This window comes from Culex quinquefasciatus, chromosome 2 (genome assembly GCF_015732765.1).
Source record: "Culex quinquefasciatus strain JHB chromosome 2, VPISU_Cqui_1.0_pri_paternal, whole genome shotgun sequence".
Classification (NCBI taxonomy): Eukaryota; Metazoa; Arthropoda; class Insecta; order Diptera; family Culicidae; genus Culex; species Culex quinquefasciatus.
In genome coordinates this window covers 137,174,285-137,189,652 of record NC_051862.1, presented here as the reverse complement: position 1 = coordinate 137,189,652, position 15,368 = coordinate 137,174,285, and the positions used below count along the sequence as shown (strand labels likewise).

The window sequence follows — 15,368 nt, the reverse complement described above, 5'->3', positions numbered from 1 at the left end:
AAATATGATTTTTCATATAATTCACCTTCATGCTCCAATCTAGCTATGTTGGCTCATGAAACTCAACATTCCAATGAATAGGAAGTGTAGTTTAGGTCTCTAGCTATCAGAAAACCCGATCACATTGAGGAAGGTATCTTGAAATGGGCCCTATAGACCCAATTCCCTAAAATATGATTTTCATATAATTCACCTTCATGCTCCAATCTAGCTATGTTGGCTCATGAAACTCAACATTCAATGAATAGGAAGTGTAGTTCAGGTCTCTAGCTATCAGAAAAACCGATCACATTGAGGAAGGTATCTTGAAATGGGCCCTATAGACCCAATTCCCTAAAATATGATTTTTCATATAATTCACCTTCATGCTCCAATCTAGCTATGTTGGCTCATGAAACTCAACATTCCAATGAATAGGAAGTGTAGTTCAGGTCTCTAGCTATCAGAAAAACCGATCACATTGAGGGAAGGTATCTTGAAATGGGCCCTATAGACTCAATTCCCCTATATGATATATGATTTTTCATATAATTCACCTTCATGCTGAGTTTCATGAGCCAACATAGCTAGATTTGAGCATGAAGGTGAATTATATGAAAAATCATATTTTAGGGGAATTGGGTCTATAGGGCCCATTTCAAGATACCTTCCCTCAATGTGATCGGTTTTTCTGATAGCTAGAGACCTGAACTACACTTCCTATTCATTGGAATGTTGAGTTTCATGAGCCAACATAGCTAGATTGGAGCATGAAGGTGAATTATATGAAAATCATATTTTAGGGAATTGGGTCTATAGGGCCCATTTCAAGATACCTTCCTCAATGTGATCGGTTTCTGATAGCTAGAGACCTGAACTACACTTCCTATTCATTGGAATGTTGAGTTTCATGAGCCAACATAGCTAGATTGGAGCATGAAGGTGAATTATATGAAAAATCATATTTTAGGGGTCTATAGGGCCCATTTCAAGATACCTTCCTCAATGTGATCGGTTTTTCTGATAGCTAGAGACCTGAACTACACTTCCTATTCATTGGAATGTTGAGTTTCATGAGCCAACATAGCTAGATTGGCATGAAGGTGAATTATATGAAAATCATATTTTAGGGAATTGGGTCTATAGGGCCCATTTCAAGATACCTTCCTCAATGTAATCGGTTTTTCTGAAAGCTAGAGACCTGAACAACACTTCCTATTCATTGGAATGTTGAGTTTCATGAGCCAACATAGCTAGATTTGAGCATGAAGGTGAATTATATGAAAATCATATTTTAGGGAATTGGGTCTATAGGGCCCATTTCAAGATACCTTCCTCAATGTGATCGGTTTTTCTGATAGCTAGAGACCTGAACTACACTTCCTATTCATTGGAATGTTGAGTTTCATGAGCCAACATAGCTAGATTGGAGCATGAAGGTGAATTATATGAAAAATCATATTTTAGGGGAATTGGGTCTATAGGGCCCATTTCAAGATACCTTCCCTCAATGTAATCGGTTTTTCTGAAAGCTAGAGACCTGAACCACACTTCCTATTCATTGGAATGTTGAGTTTCATGAGCCAACATAGCTAGATTGGAGCATGAAGGTGAATTATATGAAAAATCCAAGTCTACCACATTGATTACACAAAAAACTGTGGTATAGAAAAGTATCCACCGCGGTTAACCACAATCAAATTAACGATACAACTACGATGTTCCAATATTATTCATTACAGGTCGCTTAGAACAAAACTTCGCATTGAATCTAATTGCATTAAAACCTATTAAAACCATTCTTTCTGTAGCTCACGTAGAGGAAACAACGTGCGCATGTACACGAAAAAGATTGAGGTTAAATTTTGTACCGATTAGCAAATTAAATACTGTGCTAATGTGGGTGAGAGTTGTGGACTTTTCTGGCTGGGCTGGAAGAATAGGAAAAATGGAGCTAAATTCACATTTTTAGTTCCAAATGTTCTCACAGATGGCGCTGTTCATGGTTTGTGTCTTGGGAAAACAAGATGAAATATTTCACCATTAGTTCTCTCATTGGCCGCTAGAGGGCGCTGGGGTGAAAATGGAGCTGGCGAAAAATGGAGCTAGATTCACGCAAGTCCTTAGTTCAACATCATGGGATCGAATCGAGGAGCACTTTTCACTTCATTCACATTTAATGTTTAATAGCATAGGGAACACGGAAAGTTACAACACAAAACTTTTGTTCCCGCGGTTCAGCATCGTGGTTTAATGCAAATTGCAAACAATACGGGCTATTTTTCGAACAAATTCGAAAATTTTCAGCCGAACGTTTTCCTTGAACTCCTGCGCACAATTAACCGTCGGTAAAGCAGATCGCTGATGTCGCGCGCGCATCAATAAACTTAACGTTTTCCCGTCACCGCGTGATGAAGTTTTTGTTTACTTTTCCAGCAACAATAAAACTCGCGCAAACCACCCCCACCCCCACAAATCGCGCGACTTCAGCAGCAGTGTGAGTGTTTACGTTTCGTTCCACCACCCTCTTTCGCGAGCTCCCGTTTGTGGTGTTTTATTGTGTCGCGCGTAAATTTAGCCGCAGTGGGTGCGCAAAAATAGAACCAAAAACACTTTAATTCGTTTTGGCGGACGGTTTGATGGCAGCAGAACACACGGAAATGGCCGCCCCAGTCCCGTCCGGTAGCAGAACCATCACGGAACAGATTCCCGCCAGCAGCAGCGGTGGCGACAGTAGCAGCAGTCAGGTTAGTAACACTGGTTAAGTTAGTGTATGGGAGGTTGTTGGCTTAGTTAGTCTGGTTGAGCGAGGGAAGGTGTTGCAACTCTGTAAATTGGCTTAAATTGAGGGTTTTTGGATAGTGTGTTATCAGTTGGGGTTCGAGAGAGATATCAGGGGACATGTTCCGTAGCTGTAGATGTGCGATCCGGCGCGTAAAGCGCCAGCAGTGGCCACTTTTTTCAAGGTCACTTCATCAAGGCCGTGGAAATTTTCCGCTGGAAGGGGTGAAGGTTCTGGATCTGACACGTATCGTGGCTGGACCGTACTGTACTATGGTGTTGGCTGATCTTGGCGCGGAAGTGTACAAGATCGAGCGCCCGTTTCACGGCGATGAGTCGCGCAAGTGGGGCCCTCCCTTCTTGAAGGACTCGGAAGATTCCGTTTATTTCATGGCCTCGAACCGAAACAAGAAGAGTGTTAGTGTAGACTTGAAGAAAGGTCGAGAAGTTATTTATGATCTGGCGCGTAAGTGCGATGTGCTGGTAGAAAATTACATTCCTGGTAAGCTGGACCAGATGGGACTTGGTTACGAAAATCTGGCTAAAATTGCACCGTCATTAATTTACTGTTCCATTACCGGGTACGGGCCAGTTGGGCCATACAAATCAAAACCAGGCTACGACGTTATAGCAGCCTCCATCGGTGGATTGCTGCACATCACTGGGAGTGAAGACGGCCCCCCTGCGAAAGTTGGCGTGGCCATCACTGACATCGCTACCGGACTGTACGCACATGGTGCCATCTTGGCCGCACTCCTCCAACGTCATCGCACAAACCGTGGCCAAAAGATCGACGTCAACCTGCTCTCAACCCAGGTCGCCTGCCTTATCAACGTGGCCAGCAACTATCTCAACGCTAACAAAGAGGCCAAACGCTGGGGAACCGCCCACGAAAGCATCGTCCCGTACGAAGCCTTCCCAACCAGTAACGGCCACATCACCATCGGCTGCGGCAGCAATGCCCAGTTTGAAGCGCTCTGTACCTACCTCGAAATCCCAGAAGTAGCCAGCGATGATCGCTTCCGAACGAACCAAACCCGTGTCACCCACCGGCAAGAACTAATCGCCATCCTTGCCCCCATCATCGCCCAAAAATCCTCCCCCGAATGGATGACCATCTTCGCCGACGCACCCTTCCCCGTGGGACCCATCAACAGCATGGCCGAAGTGTTCCAGGATCCGCACATTCGCGCCATCGAGCTGGTCAAAAGCTTGGATCATCCAACGGCGGGCGAGGTCAAAGTTGTGGGACCACCCGTCGTTTACAGTGAGGCCGCAAACCGGGCCCAGACGGCGCCGCCTCTGCTCGGCCAGCACACCGAGCAGGTCTTGCGAGATTTGCTGCAATACAGTGACGATAAGATCGCCGGGCTGCGTAAAACGGAAGCCATTCAGTGATTGATATTTTATTTTGTGTTGTTCATATCCCGAAGAAAAGCATTTATATTTTGAAGCAATGAAATTGTATGACGATTTTAGTGCAACGAGAGTTTAAATTTTCTGAGAAATCCATCGGTTAAGATATCTAAAATTAGCCGTTCAGTTTGAAATTTATACAGTAATTTTCAATGAACTTTAAATGTTGGTAACATAGTTAAACTGGTTACACTAATGAAACAGTGAGCGCTTCCCTAACACCGACGGAAAGTTCAATTTCCTAGAAAGCATAAAATAGTCAGCATTCTGCATAACTTCATTTGCAGCTACTCCCTGGTATATGGATAAGCCCTAAAGAGTGCGCTGTCGTATTCAGCACGTCACCCCCTTCTCACGCTAGTCGTCCTGGATGAAATTGATTCTTACGGAATCCGCTGGCGAAGCTGCCGAGGCCTACATGCTCGTTATCATCAGCTAAATAACAACGCTCTCGACCAGTGAAAGTCAAACTCTTGGCTTATTCTAAAATGCAGCTTCTTGTTAAGGCCCGTAACCTTTTTTTTTTAAAAATAAAAAAATATAAAAATTTAAATTACAAGCTTAGGTTTCAACATCTGGCTGAAAAAAGTGTTTTAAAATGCTTTTTACAGGTGTACAGTTGCTTTCTAATCATTAGTTTTGAAAATATCGAGGTATTGACGGAATTTTATTCCCCAAAATTTTTTTTGTAAGACTGTACGTTGGTATTTTATGAAAATTTAAAATGTTTTCAAAGGAGTTCAAACATGCTAAATATGATTATAAACGCGGGAAAATGCATTTTAACTGGTTTTCATTTGTTTAAACTTAAATTTTCATTAAAATTTTGAAGTTTTTCGAAAAAATATTTTTTTTACCCCTGATTTTTCAGGCCAATTTTGAAGAGGAGGGGGGGGGAGGGAGGGGGGTGGGGCGACCTAAACTTTGAAAAATATTTGCAACGGCCTTAATATGTGAAAAGAAAAAAAATGTTGCTTTCTCATGCATGCGGGGCAGAATGCGTCATCTTGAAAATTCAATCTTATTTCGATAAATAATGATCAATAAAGTATTTGAAAATTGATAAAAATAAAAGATTTCATATTGAGTACTATAAAAATGTATTTCAGTTCAGTTTATTCCAATGTTTATTCATTTTATAAGAAATTTTATGTGATTATGAGAAATAAAGTAAACAAGAAAAACAACCCAGTCAAATCAATCCGAATTCTGAAACAGAATCTAATTAGAATCGTATACAAATTCCGTTTCAAACACAACAACCGGTTGTTGCGTTTGAAACGGAATTTGTATACGATTCTAATTAGATTCCGTTTCAGAATTTGGGTTGATTTGACTGGGAAGTAACTAAAAACCAGAGTTCAAAGTTAAGAGAAAATCTCAGCCGACGCATGGGCACTAGGGTGTAATATGGTTGTATGAAAAAAATTAAAGTTGCCCAAATTTAGTGAGCACAGCACTTTTTCAGTTCCTTCTGGGTTCCTAAACAACTCCCCAAAGTTTGGGACCGATTGGTTTAGTCCTCACTTTGCGCAAAGCGATTCAATTTTCCATATAAATTTGTATGGGGAAAACAATTTTTTTGGACTTTGATATTTATTAAATCCACTTTTCATGCTATATCAAAACCGGACTCATATTTGGATGCTCTGGAATGTGCTCTACAACTTTCCCCAAGAGAGTATGGTGCTAGCTTGCCCCTAAAAAAAGATACAGCGTGTTCAAAACTCGTCTAAAATGTGTTTTTTGCTCGAAAAAAACGTTTTAGACGAGTTTTGAGGACGCTATATCTGGAGCAACATTTGAAAGGGGCGGTACGACATTGCTCTTACGGCCTTTCATTACACGCGTTTAAATGGGACCAAAGGCCGTAAGAGCAATGTCGTACCGCCCCTTTCAAATGTTGCTCCAGATATCATCTTTCAGGAGCAAGTTAGCACCATACTCTCTTCGGCAAAGTTGTTGAGCACCTTCCAAATATGGGTCCGGTTTTGATATAGCATGAAACGTCGAATTGTTAAATATCAAAATCCAAAAAAATGGTTTTCCCCATACAAATTTATATGGAAAATTGAATTGCTTTGCGCAAACTGAGGACTAAACCAATCGGTCCCAAACTTTGGGGAGTTGTTTAGGACCCCAAAAGGAAGTGAAAAAGTCCTGTGCTGGAAAATCGATTTTGATATTACACCCTAATCCGTGGTTCCAAGCCGTAGACAGGCTGAATTGAGCACCGCAGTAGCAGCACAACGTGTCCTGCGGTAGATTCTCGTCCACCTTCTTGCGTTTGGCTCTTTTTCCAGTTTCGGGTCGGGTCTTAGAATCTGGTAACTCTGGGAAGCGTAGCGGACGGAACTTCCGCGTCCAAGCTCGCCTTCGGCCACTTGCTCCGGTCCGATATTTTGTTTATAGATGCGAACCATCTAAGTCTAAGACTGTCTGCAGCGCGAAGTTTTATAATTGTTTCAAATTACGAGCAGTTTTAAATTTTTAGAACTGGCGGAAATGAAACTAAAACACGGTGCTCGCAACGCGCTGATCTAAATGTTGTTTCAAAAAAATGCTTTTAATTGTGTGCGTATGATTATCAACACAGCATCATAGTGTGTGTGTAAGAATACGTGGATATCTTTATATATCTGATTTTTTTTTGAAACTGAGTTCTATTCCAGTTCCAAACCGTCTCACGTTTGAAACAAACTCGTCGAGCAGTTTTATTCCGGTTTCAAAATACTGCTCGAAAAATAAAACTGCAACTCCGCGTTGCGCGTGGTCTGTTTCAGTTCTATTTGAAAAATGAAACAGCCCACTCAGCACGTTCCGTTTGAATTCCGTTTAGAATTCCGCTTGAGCGAAAAAAGTTCGATTCGAATTCTAAGACTGGTTGCAACGCGGCTCTACTTTGTTCTAGCTGTTTCATTTTTCAAATAGAACTGAAACAGACCACCCGCAACGCGGAGTTGCAGTTTTATTTTTCGAGCAGTATTTTGAAACCGGAATAAAACTGCTCGACGAGTTTGTTTCAAACGTGAGACGATTTGGAACTGGAATAGAACTCAGTTTCAAAAAAAATCAGATATATGGAGATATCCACGTATTCTTACACACACACTATGATGCTGTGTTGATAATCATACGCACACAATTAAAAGCATTTTTTTGAAACAACATTTAGATCAGCGCGTTGCGAGCACCGTGTTCTAGTTTCATTTCCGCCAGTTCTAAAAATTTAAAACTGCTCGCAATTTGAAACAATTATAAAACTTCGCGTTGCAACCAGTCTAAACAGTGTTCGTTTTAGATTCTAAAACGCATTCCGTTTCAAACGCAACAACCGGTTCCGTTTGAGTTTTCGCCGCAAATCGGTTCAAGCGGAATTCAAACGGAATCGAAACGGAATGGACGGATTAGTTTTGACAGCTGCTTCTTCTTATTCTTGTTTTTACTTTTTGGTTTTCTTTTTATTTTGGTTGAATCCAAAATTAATTTGAATTCAACCAGAGAGGTTGATTAAAGCATTTTTTCTTATTTTGAAAGAATTTTATGTATTATTTAAATTTCTCGTCAAATGAAACGCCTAACACGAACCCAACCCCCCAGTCCTCATATTTTTTTTTATTCTGTAAAATAAACATAAACCACTGACAGATTGTATTCCTCGGTGCAATCCGTAACGACGTCATTGTTGGTGGCTTCGGTCAACATTTCGGATCCCTTGCCACTGACGTTGTGCTGCTCCATTAGCTTGACGATCTGGGCAGGGCTCGGCGGACCAAACTAGCTGTTCTGCGTCGGGAACTTGATGAAAGAACCTGCCTACAAGAAGCATTGTGGACCGGTGGTTGCACCACCCGGTTGTACGTCTGGTACCTCCCACAACGCAGGTTTGCGTGTTCTTGTCGTGAGCGTGAGGAAGGGCGGCCACTTCGGTTGCGAGCGTTGATTGCCTGGTTGAGTGCGGTTAGGAAGCCGCCTTCCGCCCGTCCCCAGCACCACCTGCCGCAAAACTTGATCATCACCTCGATCCACAGCGAGGACTTCTGGGACGTGTCGAAAAGGGAAGCTTCCGCCAGGTTTGCTTAGTGGCCAAACGTGTCTGCGGGAAAAATTTGAAAAAAAAAACGAAATAAACTGTTACTTACTGTCACTGTTATTTTATATTTTTTTATAACGAGCTTAACTCACCAGTCCGATTAATTCCACGGCAAATCTGTTTTTCCGTAAAAAAAAACGTGGCGCGAAAGAAAACAGGTTCGAACAAGTTTTCCTACTTCCTACTTTTTTCCTAACACTTTGACGTTTGATTGCCAAAAATCAACAAGAAAACCGCTTCGGCGAAACTCGGCGAAATTTCATCGAGGTTCCACCATACACCAGCAGGTGTCGCCCTTGTGCAAAAATTGCTCAAACGGAACCGAAGCGGAACTCAATCAGACAATCTGTTTAGAAAATTTCGAAGCAATTTTCGAAGCGGAATTCGAAGCGGAATGAACCCGTCTAGCCGAAAACGCTTTGATTGGGAGCTAGAACAAAGTAGAGCCGCGTTGCAACCAGTCTTACCCAATCAAATCGTTTTCCGCATGACGGGTTCATTCCGCTTCGAATTCCGCTTCGAAAATTGCTTCGAAATTTTCTAAGCGGAATCTCCGGTTGGACTCCGTTTCGATTCCGTTTAACCGTTTTTGCACTAGGGCGACACCTGGCGGTGTACAGCGGAGCCTCGATGACATTTCGCCGCGTTTCGCCGAATCGGTTTTGTTGTTGTCTGTTTAACCAAACGTCATGATTTTGCTTAAGGAAAATGGATTGTGACATGTTAGATCCTGTTTAATTTTTTTTTTCGTTCTTGCGCCGCCCACGTGCAATCGCGGTAGGCCTTTTTGATTGAAATTTGCGTGGCAGTCTTTTGTAAATTTTGTGAATAGCTAGACAGGTAGGGGAAAAAAATGTTCCACTTTTTTCGTTATTGAATAACACTTTTTTTTTCTTCCGACAGAGACGGAAGCTGAGAGGCTGTTCAGGCCGGGAGCTGCTACGACGGTTGGAGGAAAGAGCTCAGGCCGCAGAAAATCCGGTAGTTTTGAAAAACTGCGGCACCATCGGCCAAGAGCAAAACGACGAAGAATTTGAACCCCGTGGATGCTCTGGCCCCACTTGCGAGGGGTCGAAGGAAAAGGAGCGCAAACCTGCCGCAGTTGGATCCGGTAGTGGGGACGCCGGTCAAATGTCAACGTGCACGTGCGGCAGCAGCCGTGGAATGTCCTCGAGGAACCAGTACCGACGGAAGGAGGATCAAGCTATTCCACCGCCATCAAGCCCTCTCCGTTCTCGTCCAGATTGAGACAGATGGCGTTCACGTCGACGTCGATGGCCTGTGTGACGGAGGGTGAAAGCGACGGGGATAACGATACGCCGAAGCATCATGCTGTAAAGTACGATCCTCAGGATCGTCCTCGCACTACTGCAGTGGCCACAAGCAGGAATCGTCCGGCATCATTCGCGTCCGCAGCAGGCATGAGCATGATGGAAAGTAGCGGCAGCAAGTCGGAAGCAACCGAAGTAGCCGCCCCACCTCACGCTCACGCCAAGAACACGCCAACCTGCGTTGCGGGAGGAAATTCGTCATCTTCGTCGTGGGAAGCAGCGGTCTACCTCTACCCAGCTACACGTTTCGGGAAATTCACCGGGAGTTTTGCTGCCCCGCAGGACGCCACCCAGGGCGGTCGGCCGTATTTGTGACGCAGGCGCCGTACCAGACGTACAACCGGGTGGTGCCAACGCCGGTCCACAATGTTTCCAGCAGGCAGATTCCAACATCCAGTTTGTTTCGCTAAATCCGGCCCAGGTTGCCAACAAGCCGCTTCGATCTGGTCAAGCTAATGGAGCTGCACGGCGATGGCAGTGGCAAGAGATCCGGAGGATTGACCGGGGCCATCAAGAATCACGACGTTTTGGATTGCCACGGGGAATACAAACTGTCAGTGCTTTGTTTATTTAAAATGGCTAATAAAAAAATAGAGGACTGGGGGTCTGGGTTCGGGTGGGGCGTTTTTTTAACAAGGAATTTAAATAAAATTTATGAAAAATCATTGAATCGTGCAAAAAACATTAATCAACCTCTCTGGTTGAATTCCAATTAACTTTGGATTCAATCGAAACAAAGAAAAAAGAAAACCAACAAGTAAAAACAAGAAGAAGAAGAAGAAGCTGTCAAAACCAACCCATCAATTCCGCTTCGATTCCGTTTCAACTCCACTTAAACCGATTTGCGGCGAAAACTCAAACGGAACCGGTTGTTGCGTTTGAAACGGAATGCGGTTTAGAATCTAAAACGAACACTGTTTAGAATTCGAATCGAACTTTTTTCGCTCAAGTGGAATTCTAAACGGAATTCAAACGGAACGCGCTGAGTGGGTAGTGCTGCGAACTGACTGCTTGTTTTAAAAGGTTTGACAGTTGTCTGAGGTTAGGAAGAAAGCGAAAACAAGGTAGAAATTGACAAACGTAGGTGGCCCATTCTGCACCCAATGATTTTTTTATTTCTCGAAAACCACGAATTTCATCCATGTTTTGCTATCACTTTTAATAACTACGGCCCGAAACGTTCTTGAAACACATGTGCTTCTTGCTTCTACTCTACCGATCATCAACAATGTACACAAACTGTTTCGTAGCTTTTTCTAGGCATTCGTCAGCGACGGCTCGAGGTTTTCGCAGATTCTGTTGTCCACAATTTCTATCCAACCCCCTGGTTGCGACGACAGTCTTCAAGCTATTGAAGTAAGGAGGGCATTGAAGTTTGTTATTTGCAGGGACTGTCATATAAATATTTAAAAACGGGTACTGGGACATACAATGAAAAATCTTGAAATTCACACACGTTTCATCACCCCTTTCCAGCCCCCCGTTCTTCGGTTGCGCCTCCAGAAGCCCCGCTCGGACAAGAAAGTCCAGTGGACGAACGGCACCGTCGACAACGAGCACATGAACAAGAAAAAGTCCAAATGCTGCTGCGTGTACGTGAAGCCACGGGAATTCGGCGAAAGCTCGTCGGAGAGCGAAGACGAGTGCGAGCACTGCTACGGCCACGTGGAGCTCAAGAAGAAGAACAAACCGCAGCCACCGGCGGAGGATGCGGCGGACGGCGGAGCGGAAGGTGGTGGACCGCCCGCGAGTGGCGAAGGTGAGTTGGCCGTTGCTTATCAGTTATGCCTTGATTTACCTTGATTCTTTCCATTAGATCCACCATCGGATGGTAATAAACCGGGCGAACAAAGGAACGGTGATTCAAATGTGGCTTGAACGCGAGGTTTTTCTGGTGGAATTGGAAGAAACCTAAAATTAAGAGTAGTGATTATTTTAAGTACCTTCAATCTTGAAACTACATTAACAACAAGCGTTCACTCATGATGCGATAACATTATATACAATAAATGATCCAAATGATTGTAGTGTTGAACGGTGGAAGTTTCATTTTCCGTTCAAGATAATATCAAAAATGTATCAGTTCAAAATATCACATGTTGTGTACCTGTTTTGAGCTTTTGCTTCACATTCGATTACAATGTCGTCAGAATTGACAACATTCGTAAACATTTCCGAGTACCCTGTTCGAAACATTCTCTGAAGAGCGTTGGTTTTTTTTCGGGCTGTCAAACTATCGCCATCTTGATTTTCGTTGGTTTAGTTCTTTTGAACAATGTGGAAGTAGACCTGCCATTGTCAAGAATCTGCAAAAAGTTAACCCCACGCTGAACATTCTCTTGGCTCTTCTCCCATACCTAGATCCACAACGAACATATTTGTTTACTGTCGCGCGTCAATTCCTCTTTTCCCGGTGCTTCCATCAGAACTGTCAACCACGCCGAGCATTCTCTCGTTCCCGGAAGTCTGCGCTTCAGGATGGCAGCCGAATCAGAGAATCGTGTTTGGTTTGGTGCCTCATATTCTACAGTTCCCAGAAGTTTTCGTTTCAGGAGGACAGCCGAATCGAGTGGAGGCAGAAAATGTTGAGAAATTACCATAAAAGAAAACTTAATTTTTGTTTGCTGCGTTTGTTTATTTTTAGAGGATTGCTAGGGATCACGATGGAGAGTTCATGCTTTTCCAGCACTTCCTCCCAGACGGTTAGGCGCGTCGCACATTAGCTAGTCCCCGTTTTTAAAAGCTGAATATTATTCATTTTCAATTTCCTTTTCTGGTACTTCTCTCGGTCACGGTCAAAATTTCTACAACTGTTGTTCAATCATAAAAAAGCTAGGCAAACTGTGCACATTCAAACCATTTTAAAGTATTCCATTTTCCTCGTCAAAGCACTTCCCAAACACAGATGTAAACTTAAAATACCTAGAATGTATAACAATTTTAACAGTTACCAAATATTTTTGTTGTGCAATAGAACTAGCGATTCCCAAACACAGCATTCAATTTTAAATTCCTAGCACTGTCACGAGTACTCAAGTACTCCGGATCGTGACATTTCTCTTCAAGCGTCTCCAACTCCTTGACCTTCTAAAAGTGCGCTTCAAAAAGGGAGTCGCCCTCTGGCACTGCCATAATCCCGGCTTGACACTTAGCTTTCGATTTGGTTCACCTTTTGTCCAAAAGTGTCGACCTTCACGTGTAATTCCGAAAGCATTCGGATTCTATTTTCGACTCGATTACCGGATGTTTCGTGCTGATCTTGTTCACCTTCGTTTGATAAGCGCTCCGCGAGCTCGCTCTCCGGGTCCGAGTCATCGCTTTTGTCCGTCTCAAATTCGGGGATTTCCGGAAGCACTGGCGATAGTTGTTTCAAGAAATCGTAATCGATGATAGAGCCAGTTGCTGTGTCGTTTTTTTCTTTGTTCTGAATATCTTCGATCGCAAAACCGCTGAACGGCGCAGATAGCGAGTTCCCGGTATCCAGGTTTTTAAGCGAAGATGGCGTTTGAATGGTGAACGCCCGAAATGTCAAAATCGCGCAGTAGCACCAACATTAGAAAAAAAATGTGGCTGTCATGCCATGGCACACTTGTTCCGTAAAGTTGGTACCACTGCGTGATTTTGACATTTCGGGCGTTCACCATTCGAACACCATCTTCGTTTAAAAACCTCGATACACTCCCGGATCATTGTCTCGATCCCCACGATATGGTCCGGAACCATCTGCTGATGCTGGGGAGGGTTGCTTGGGATCAACGTCGAAATTCTAAACCGTATTCCTGGAAAAATCATATATATATTTAATTAGTGTTGAGCTTAGAGCCTGAGAGAAACAAGTTTTCTACCCTATCAACTTACGGCTTTTTCATCATGTATTCCCGGAGGAATTCCAGCTGGGCCATAAAGGGAAACTTTTTTCTTCCTCTTGCTGCTCCAGATCCGCTCGGAAGATTTTCTTTGGCAAGTGCATCGCGGTAACATCTCCGGAGTTTCGCCCACTTGCTGAGGAGCTAGAATAACAATTTTATAACGACCACATTGATGTTAACAAAAATGTTTTACTTGAACCGACGGCTTCTGCAATTTCACCCACGCTGCTTCTGTGGAAGTGATGCGCGAGTGTAATTTGTTTTGCTTGTTGTAGATCACATCATGCAGCTGCACTTCGTTGATTAGCTCCTCGGCATCGATCTGATCCTGCTCACCCGGATCATTCGGATTCTCCGGATCTTCCAGTTGCCGCATCCTTTGGGAATTTTTTGCCGCCATTTGCACTTTACTCACTTTTTTCAACTTATGCACTGTAACTGGAAATCGCACTTGGCTGAGTTCGTTTTCGCACTTTTTCATACAAATTTTTCAGTGCAACTACGATTACACTTTTTTGTGTAATCGTAGTCGAACTGAAAAATTCGTATGAAAAAGTGCGAAAACGAACTCAGCCAAGTGCGATTTCCAATTACAGTGTGGTTGTGGCGGCAGTGGTGACAGCACATAATTTGTAAACAAAGCTTATGTCAGAATTTTATAGCACCACACGCGCAGCGTGGTTGATGATTGCGTTATCTAAGGCTGAGCTCACGCATACTAGCTTCTTTTTCGTGTACGTACACGCAATACATTCGCACGTAGATAACTCTATGCAATTTACGTCCGACGTTAAATCATTCACGTCACGACGTCAATTCAAGCGGAAGACGTTTTTAGACACGAAGCGGTTCTTCCACCTGGAAAGTTTGAGATGGAAAATTCGAAGATTTTTCGGGAAAATCTTTACAAAAACAGCTTCAATTAGCTTTTTCTAAATAAGCAAGCATGTTGACAGAGATGTTCACTAAAAATATGCTTGAATTGGTGAAAAACTATTTACGTCTACAGATGAACCGGTAACGTAAATTCAACGACGTGAATTCAAGAGTTCTGTAACAACTTTTCAATAGGGCGAAACCCTCAGATGTAAACAAACTGAGTTTTTGTCAGAATCATATAAAGCGAACAAAACTGATTCTAAAACACCCTCCATCATCACAAAATTCCGAAAATACGTAGTTTTACAAGCAAAAAACAAAAGGGCTAATCAACAACATCAATCAAAACAAACCAAATTGAGTTTCCGCCCTTGTGTTTTCATCCAATCACGAGGGGCGAATGTAGTGTTTTCTGCAAGTTCCGACGTATATTTAGAAACACTAATTTTTCGTTATAATTTAGTGAATTTTAACCTGACAATCCTCAAAATGGATCAAAATGTATGTTTTTGATGTCTCTGACCACAATTCCACAAAAAACACAGATTTGTATGATCCTAAATCTTGTCCTAAATACATAACTTTTTAATTTCAATTATTGTAGTATCGGATCTGGTCTGGATTCACAATCTAGATGTGAAGGTCCATAATTTCTTGGGACATCCGGGGATTCTAGGTCGAGCAGTTGCAGGACAAAAAGTTAGTGTAGGGAGGTTAAGGAGGAATGCCGTACAAAATCATCGCCTCCGTAACCATCGAAGCTATGCAAAGATTGAGAAGGCCGGATGGTGTCTCCCACTTCCGGCGGGGACACCCCAAGGAACGTCACTTCAATATAGACCACATCGTCAAACCAACTTGCTACTTACGGTGTATCCTAGCTCAACGAGTCTTGGCCTGAATCGGACTCCTTATGAAGGCTTTCTAGACCAATTTTTTATCACTGAGGTTGCAAATATCACTGTATTATCACTGACTGTAACGTTTCACAATGATAAAATAGTTGTTTTTTCTTTAAAA

The 15,368-nt window shown here is 42.9% G+C and overlaps 3 protein-coding genes across 8 annotated transcripts; 2 read left to right on the top strand and 1 right to left on the bottom strand.

Moving 5' to 3' along the window:
* The first annotated feature begins 2,387 nt into the window (after window positions 1-2,387).
* Window positions 2,388-11,635, top strand: LOC6037877 (E3 ubiquitin-protein ligase PPP1R11). Of its 5 annotated transcripts, none has more exons than XR_005277303.1 (4): window positions 2,388-2,726; window positions 9,173-10,664; window positions 10,861-10,956; window positions 11,077-11,129. XR_005277303.1 is itself a non-coding variant. In XM_001847691.2 (3 exons), exons 1-3 carry the CDS (start codon window positions 2,619-2,621, stop codon window positions 11,476-11,478), a joined length of 453 nt encoding a protein of 150 aa, XP_001847743.2. In that variant the 5' UTR covers window positions 2,409-2,618; the 3' UTR covers window positions 11,479-11,635. The 5 variants fall into 5 exon arrangements, 1 of the variants encoding a protein (XP_001847743.2); XR_005277300.1 differs by having other exon boundaries at window positions 10,851-10,956; XR_005277302.1 differs by having other exon boundaries at window positions 9,173-10,680.
* On the top strand, window positions 2,733-4,244 carry LOC6037879 (succinate--hydroxymethylglutarate CoA-transferase). Its single transcript, XM_038254470.1, has one exon. It carries the CDS (start codon window positions 2,881-2,883, stop codon window positions 4,156-4,158), a length of 1,278 nt encoding a protein of 425 aa, XP_038110398.1. The 5' UTR covers window positions 2,733-2,880; the 3' UTR covers window positions 4,159-4,244.
* A 1,565-nt stretch (window positions 11,636-13,200) lies between the features above and the next one.
* On the bottom strand, window positions 13,201-14,152 carry LOC119767058. Of its 2 annotated transcripts, none has more exons than XM_038254472.1 (4): window positions 14,064-14,152; window positions 13,663-13,907; window positions 13,459-13,610; window positions 13,201-13,379 (listed from the first exon to the last, which is right to left on the bottom strand). In XM_038254472.1, the coding sequence occupies exons 2-4, from the start codon at window positions 13,867-13,869 to the stop codon at window positions 13,367-13,369; spliced, it is 372 nt and encodes a 123-aa protein (XP_038110400.1). In that variant the 5' UTR covers window positions 13,870-13,907; window positions 14,064-14,152; the 3' UTR covers window positions 13,201-13,366. The 2 variants fall into 2 exon arrangements, with proteins under 2 accessions (XP_038110400.1, XP_038110401.1); XM_038254473.1 differs by lacking the exon at window positions 14,064-14,152 and adding an exon at window positions 14,039-14,054 and having other exon boundaries at window positions 13,663-13,846.
* Window positions 14,153-15,368: the final 1,216 nt, after the last annotated feature.